Raw genomic sequence first — 7500 nt, forward strand, 5'->3', positions numbered from 1 at the left:
TTTTTTTTTTTTTTTTTTTTTTTTTTTTTTTTTTTTTTTTTTTCTTGCAGATACATATAAGGACATTAATCTGTTTTATTCAAATGAAGATCAGAAAGTGAACAACATTAATTATGGAGAATATCTAAACAGTGATGATGATTATTCAAGTTCTTATGATTACAACAAGAGACAAAAGAAAAAACACGTGAAATAATAAAATATAAATATATAAATATATATATATATATATATACATATAAGGAATATATTAAAATATTTGTCATTTAATATATTTTTTTTTTTTTTTTTGTGTGTGATTTATATATATTAATTTATATTTTTTCTTGCCTTACATTATAATATACATTTTATTATTTTTTTTTTTTTCTTTGTGAATACACTGATTTTAATAATATAAGCAAATATCCTATTTTAAAAAAATGTTATGAAATTTTAAGAAACAAATGAATGATACTGTTTCGATGATTATATATTTATTTTTAAAAAACAAGATAAAACATTAAAGAATGCACATATATACATATATATATTATATATGTATGTCTATTGAATTTTATTTATGTGCTTAATAATGAATAATATGGTTAAAAACAAAAATAAAAAAAAAAAAAAAATTCATAAATGAAAAAATAAATATTAAACAAAACAGAGAAAAATAACAAATTTATATATATATATATATATATATATATATTTATATTTATATATATATTTATATTTATATTTATATTTCAAGTGCACCATTTAATAATTAAAATTGGCAAACTTTCTTTTAATTAAATAAATAGATAATAATAATGAAAAAAAAATGTTCTGTTTAAAGAGTTACCTTTTTGTATATAAAAAGGGATAATGATTAAGAAGAATTTTTCTAAAACATTTTAACAAATGAATAAGAAAAAATATGTATACATATTTATATATATATATATATATATGTTGATAGATTTATATATACGGTTTATTTCCCCTATTTGTTGCTGTTTAGATTTAATTTCATCTTTACATGTTAGTAGTCTACCCACTTTTTGGGATACTTTAATATTTCTAGGGTTTCATATTCTCTTGAATATTTTTCAATTTTATATTTATATTGGAAATCACATTTTAAAGGTAATGAAGAAAAGACGTTATCTATTTTTTCATGTTCATCTGATAGGTAATCAGATACTTGTTCATCAAAGATTTCATCTTTTATAAAATTTGTAGAAGAATAATTTTCTAGTTTTTTTTGTTTTTTTTTACGTCTATAAATTTTATATCTATTTAATTCAATACCAAACTTGGTACCTCTATCGTATAACAGGTTGAATTCAACATATCTACCTCTACATACTCTTTGCCATTTTAACATATTATCATCATATTTAAAATTAACAGTTTCAAGTAGAATATGTAGATATGATTTTCTAAAATTTATAATACATTCTTGTATAAAAAAATATATCATACGATAACTTTTATCCATAATATTATTACAACTATAGCATTTACAATCTTTATTATTATTATTATTATTATTATTGTTGTTGTTGTTGATGGTTGTGTCATTACCATTTTTTTTATTTATATCTTTTAATTTACCACTCCTTATAACTTTTTTATTTTTTATAATATTATTCAACAAATTATCAAAAAAAATCCCGCCAATCCCTCTATTAATATTCCGATGTTTAATTCGAAAATATAAATCACACCATATTTTAAAATGTCTATAAAATAAATGATTATATTTATCACAAACTAGTTTAAAAGAATTATGAAATTCAGTAAATAAATCTGGAAAAATATAACATGGGCTTAAATCACATCCACCACCAAACCAATGTTTAATACTTTTATAATTATTATCTATTTTATTTTTTACAAAATTATTATTTAAATTGTTATTATTAAGGTTATTATATTTTTTCTTCTTTTTTCCTGTTTTTATAAATATTTGAAAAAATCGAAAATTCATATGAACAGTAGGTACATTTGGATTAACTGGATGAGCTATAATAGAAATACCTGATGCATAAAATTTATATTTTTCGTTAATAATTCGTATATTATGAGAATTTAAAACACGTGAAATTAATATATTGATATCATCAGAATGACAAATCCTTGTTGTATTAATAAATTCTTTATTATAATGATTTACACACATTTGTTTAGCTGATTCCTTATCTATAGCTCCAAATATACATGAATAATTCACAGCACATTTTTCAAATATATTCCCATCTTCTAAAATTCTTGTTATACCACCACCCAAATTTTTATTCTTCCCAGACTTCCTATACCATACTTCTTCTTGAAACTTTTTATTATCAAGTGATTCGATTAAACTACATATATTATTCTGCTCAGACTTTAATAAATTTTCCCATAAATTTCTAAAATATTCATTAGGAGCTATCTATAAATCAAAACGAGCAAGCCAATTAAAATATAAATAAAACAAAAATATGTACATAATAAATAAATACTTCATATATATATATTTTATTTATATATATATATATATATATATATATATATATATATATATATATATATATATATATGTACATATTTTCATACCTCATCTTTCATTTTACTTTTTTAAATTATTTTTGCAATTTAGCAAATATCTATGTTGCTGGAGGTTTATTAAAAAAAATAATAATATATAAATATGGTAATTATATATATATATATATATATATTATATTTGTATATTTTTATATATTTTCCTTACAACAAAAAAAAAAAAAAAAAAAAAAAAAACAGGTAAAAATTTTAGATTGACATAAAAAATTATATATAATTTTATTAATAATTTATATGATGTTATTATCAATATATTTATTTTACAATATATATATATATATATATATTATACTACTGAGCTAAAGAAAACAGAAAAAATATACATATATAAAATATTAAATATATATTATATATGAAGATATAAATAAAATATATATAATATTAAGAATACAACTACCTGTTAAAAACGGAAAAATATATTATATATATTATATAAATATATATATAAATATTATATAATATTTTTACTAATTAATATTAATATGAAGCCAAGCATACTTAATCTAGTGATATATTATATATATATATATATATATATATATATATATATATATTTATTTATTTATTTATACATCATATATAATATACATACATAATACAATATAATATATATGTATATCATAATATTGACTAAAGAATGATAAAAATAAAAAAAAATTAAAGAAAATACAAATGTATACAAAAAATTATTTTATATTACATATATAATATTATCGTATAAATATATATATTATATATATATATATATATATAATAGTATATAAAAAATATTATATATAATATTATATTATATATATATATTATATTTTCATAATTTTTTGCATATCCCCTCGTATTTATTATTATTATTACATCTATAATATATTTATATATATATATATATATATATATATATATATGTATATTTATTCATTTAAAAAAAAAGATATGTGACAAAATTTTTCTGGAAATAACATCGACCTCTAAAGGAGCAACTTTGTGATATTATAAAAAAGAAAAAATATGTAAACATATTTAATAATATTATTTTTTAAGTAAAATAATTCAAACTAAATATATTATGAAAATATGAACGTTCCAACTAATATATTTTAATGGATAATGAGAAAAAAAAAAAATAATAAAAATAAAGAGTATTTTTATTTTTATTTATATATATATATATATATATATATATATTTTATTTTGTGTCGAATAAATTTAAATGTATAATTTTAAATAATATATTTCTGTATAATTATGTGTATGGATTTTATAAATTTGCTTTTTCTTGTCAGAAGTGCGTATAATCTTTTAATTAAAAATTACATTTTTATAATTTTTATGAAAAACGCATCTTAGTGCGATATTTAAAAATATTTATATGAATACAGATACGTGTTGATGATTTGTATTTCTTTTACTCTAAAATGTGAACAAATTGTTTTTCTCTCGAGGAAATATATATATAAGATCATTATATAAAAAATGTATTAATATTTTATTATATATATATAGCAGTATAATATTTTTGTTGATATATTTATTAAACGAAGAAAGGAACATTTCCTCTTTTATGTGTGTATAACCATTTTAAATATGCATTGGAATAAATTGGAGAATGTAATATTAAGGGATAATTATATGCATAATGCAAAAATTTCTTATAACTTCATAAGAATAAAATTTAAAATTATATATATATATATATATATTAATATGTTTATATTTATATATATTATATATTTTTACTTTATTTGATAAAGTTCCATATGTAGAAAAAAGTTCGTATAACATATATACATATATATAATTTTTTTTTTGTTTTTGTTCATTTCATATTTTTAAAAAATAAAAAAAATATCAATATAAATTTAAAAAAAAAAAAAAAAAAAAAAGGAAAAGAAAAGAAAAGAAAAAAAAAATTATATAATAAAGTTATACACATTCTTAAACAATTCCAATGTATTTTTAATTTGTTGTTTTATGAGATGTTTCATATAATTTAGACAAACGTTTATATTTCTTTAAAAGTTTTTCTTTATTCTTTGCTTTTTCAAAAGTTCCATGTTGTTGGAGAAGCTTTTCTACATTCTTCATATTCTTAGCTTTGAAGTGTTGGTTCACGACATTTCTAAAATAAAAACAAAATATAATAAAATAAAATAAAAAACATATATATATATATATATATATATATATATATATATTGATAAATATATATATATACATTTTCTTTTCTTTTCTTTTATTTTATTTTTTGGTTATCAAAAGTATGCAAAAGAAAAATAATAATATGAACACGTTCATGTAATTTTGGAATATTAAACATAAAAATGGCTAGCTAATTTTAATAACTTGTTCATACAAAATAGAAGGAAAAAAAAAAAAATAAGAAGAAAAAGTATACATACATAATATAAATATAATTACATTCATATATGCATATATATATATATATATATATTATTATGCATAGTGAATTCTTACGATTCCTTTGATGTTTTAACGGAGAAAACGACTTTTCCATCTTTCAAGGTAACATTGGTAGAGTTACTTTTTACAAGTCCTGAAAAGAATAATAATATGAAATGATATATAAATAAATAAATAAATAAATATATATATATATATATATATATATATATATACAATTATTTACATATATAATATTTTACAAAATTTTCATGTTACGTACCACTACTGGATGGTGTATTCTTATAATTTACATTCAAAGGGTCACATAAGAAAACTCCTTTTTTTCCTGCTTTGTTTTTTTTAATAAAGCAGTTGCTTTTTCTGGTTAATTCCCATACAAGAGCATTACTTACATTCGACATTTTGTTCCAAAAAAAATTAAATTAAATTAAATTAAATTAAATTAAATAAATAAAAATTAAACAGGATTATTAAAAGGATAGGAATTTATCAAATTATAGGAAACTTAATATAATATTATATATATATTTATATATATATATATAAAATTATTATTCTTTGAAAAAAATTCTGATAAAATTTTATAACTTGAAAATAAAATATTTATTTATTCTTAATAAAAGAATAATACAATAATTGTTTAATTTGAAAAAATTGTTAAAATGAAAATTTTATTTATTAAAAAATAAATAGGAAAAAAAAAAAAAAAATTAATTTTAAATGAAAATTTTAAATAAGCATTATATATATATATATATATATATATATATATTATATATTATATATTATATACATATTTATTTATTTATATATATATATACTTATTTTTTTCCATAGTTAATAATTATTACTATGTATATATTTTTTTTTATTATGTGCCAATACCTAAGATTAATTATATATATATATAATATTGATATAGGGGAAAAATAATATCAACTTATATATATATATATTTTTTTTTTCTTTATTATTATTACAATTTGTATATATAAATATATTAAAATTAAATATTTTTTTTTTTTTTTTGTGCTATAAGCTTTTTAAAAAAATTGTAACTCTGCAAAAATATTTTTTTAAATTATACATAAGAAAATTTGTATTACATAAGCTTAACAAGTTATATAAATTTTTTTTTTTTTTTTTTTTTTGTATAATCACTTATATCACTTTACTAAGGGGAAAAAATATATATTATACATATATATATATATATTGGAATACATAAATACGTATATACATAATATATATTTATACTTTCATATCAACTCTGTATTTACCATTTTAAAGGATAAATATATTACATATCCTTTTAAACATCAAAACTATTCCTACATGTATAGATTGAGAATCATTATGAACCTATACATTTTTGTATCTACAACAACTTTTGTCCTTTCTAAATTTTGTTTGAATGACATGATTATATAAATAAATATATATACTTATTATATTATGGAAAAAATAAAATTAAGTTAATATTTTCTATATCGTGATATTAATAATATTATGAAAATGCGTCATACATTAAGAACTTAAAAAATAATAATTATCTTCGAAAAAAATATTATAATACACATATTTAAATCATGTGCACCCAAAAAAAAAAAAATAAATAAATAAATAGAGAGATAGAATAATAATATTTAAAAGGTATCATCTTTAAAATATATATATATATATATATATATAAATATAATATATATATTTTTTATTTTTTCTTATTATATATAATTTTTTATTAAATACTTGCGTTCAAAAAGATAGTTAATATAAAGACAAGTTTATTAAAATTAAAAAAAAAAGAAAAAAAAAAAAAGAAAAAAAAAAATTTTACATATATATATATATATTTATATATATATGTACGAAAATGAAAAGGTCATATATTATATATATATATATATATATATATATATTTATATGTATAAGTTTAAATATTTGATGGATACATAAGTATTCTAACTCTATCACCGAAAGCCTTAGGTGGGATATGAGTTTTAAATTTTGCTCTTACAACACCACTATTACCATGAGTCCTACATACCTTTCCCCATATACATTTTATTTTAACTCCATCATGATGTTTAGTTGTTCTATAAACATAAGCAACTCTTTTTCCTACATAGAATTGTGCGTGTTTTTTCGTGTTCACATTTTTAATGGATATTAATGTAAAGTTGGGATCTTGATTTCTTTGAGATCTACACAAAAAATAAAATAAAATAAAATAAAATAATAAGTAAATAAATAAACAAATAAATAAACAAATAAACAAATAAATAAACAAATAAACAAATAAATAAACAAATAAACAAATAAACAAATAAATAAACAAATAAACAAATAAATAAATAAATAAATAGAATTGATATATATATATATATATTATTTATTCATATAATATTTAATATATTAATACATTTTATTTATTAATATAATATATTTTAGTTTAATTCCTTAGGTTACCTTTTGTATCCTAATATAACTCCCTTTTCATAT

General features: G+C 16.5%; 4 protein-coding genes across 4 annotated transcripts in view; 1 reads left to right on the forward strand and 3 right to left on the reverse strand.

Annotated features, from left to right (window-relative positions):
• Positions 1-196, forward strand: part of PRSY57_1140700 (putative membrane protein) — a gene marked incomplete at both ends in the record, with an annotated part of 6309 nt that extends 6113 nt beyond the window's left edge. Inside the window, one exon of the mRNA XM_012908366.2 lies at positions 51-196. Coding sequence (XP_012763820.2) covers positions 51-196 — 146 coding nt within the window. The remainder of the gene's footprint in view (positions 1-50) is intronic.
• Positions 197-1012: 816 nt separating this feature from the next.
• Positions 1013-2583, reverse strand: PRSY57_1140800 (coproporphyrinogen-III oxidase, putative; the record flags this gene model as incomplete). Its single annotated transcript, XM_012908367.2, has 2 exons — positions 1013-2407; positions 2572-2583. 2 exons carry the CDS (start codon positions 2581-2583, stop codon positions 1013-1015), a joined length of 1407 nt encoding a protein of 468 aa, XP_012763821.2.
• Positions 2584-4530: 1947 nt separating this feature from the next.
• Positions 4531-5399, reverse strand: PRSY57_1140900 (60S ribosomal protein L28, putative; the record flags this gene model as incomplete). Its single annotated transcript, XM_012908368.1, has 3 exons — positions 4531-4693; positions 5050-5128; positions 5258-5399. The coding sequence occupies 3 exons, from the start codon at positions 5397-5399 to the stop codon at positions 4531-4533; spliced, it is 384 nt and encodes a 127-aa protein (XP_012763822.1).
• A 1532-nt stretch (positions 5400-6931) lies between these two features.
• The window catches only part of PRSY57_1141000 (60S ribosomal protein L35ae, putative), a gene marked incomplete at both ends in the record, with an annotated part of 688 nt that continues 119 nt past the window's right edge, over positions 6932-7500 (reverse strand). Inside the window, 2 exons of the mRNA XM_012908369.2 lie at positions 6932-7202; positions 7468-7500. The exon at positions 7468-7500 is cut by the window's right edge and continues 119 nt beyond it. Of these exons, the coding sequence (XP_012763823.1) occupies positions 6932-7202; positions 7468-7500 (304 nt within the window). The remainder of the gene's footprint in view (positions 7203-7467) is intronic.

This window comes from Plasmodium reichenowi, chromosome 11, assembly GCF_001601855.1.
Source record: "Plasmodium reichenowi strain SY57 chromosome 11, whole genome shotgun sequence".
Taxonomy (NCBI): domain Eukaryota; phylum Apicomplexa; class Aconoidasida; order Haemosporida; family Plasmodiidae; genus Plasmodium; species Plasmodium reichenowi.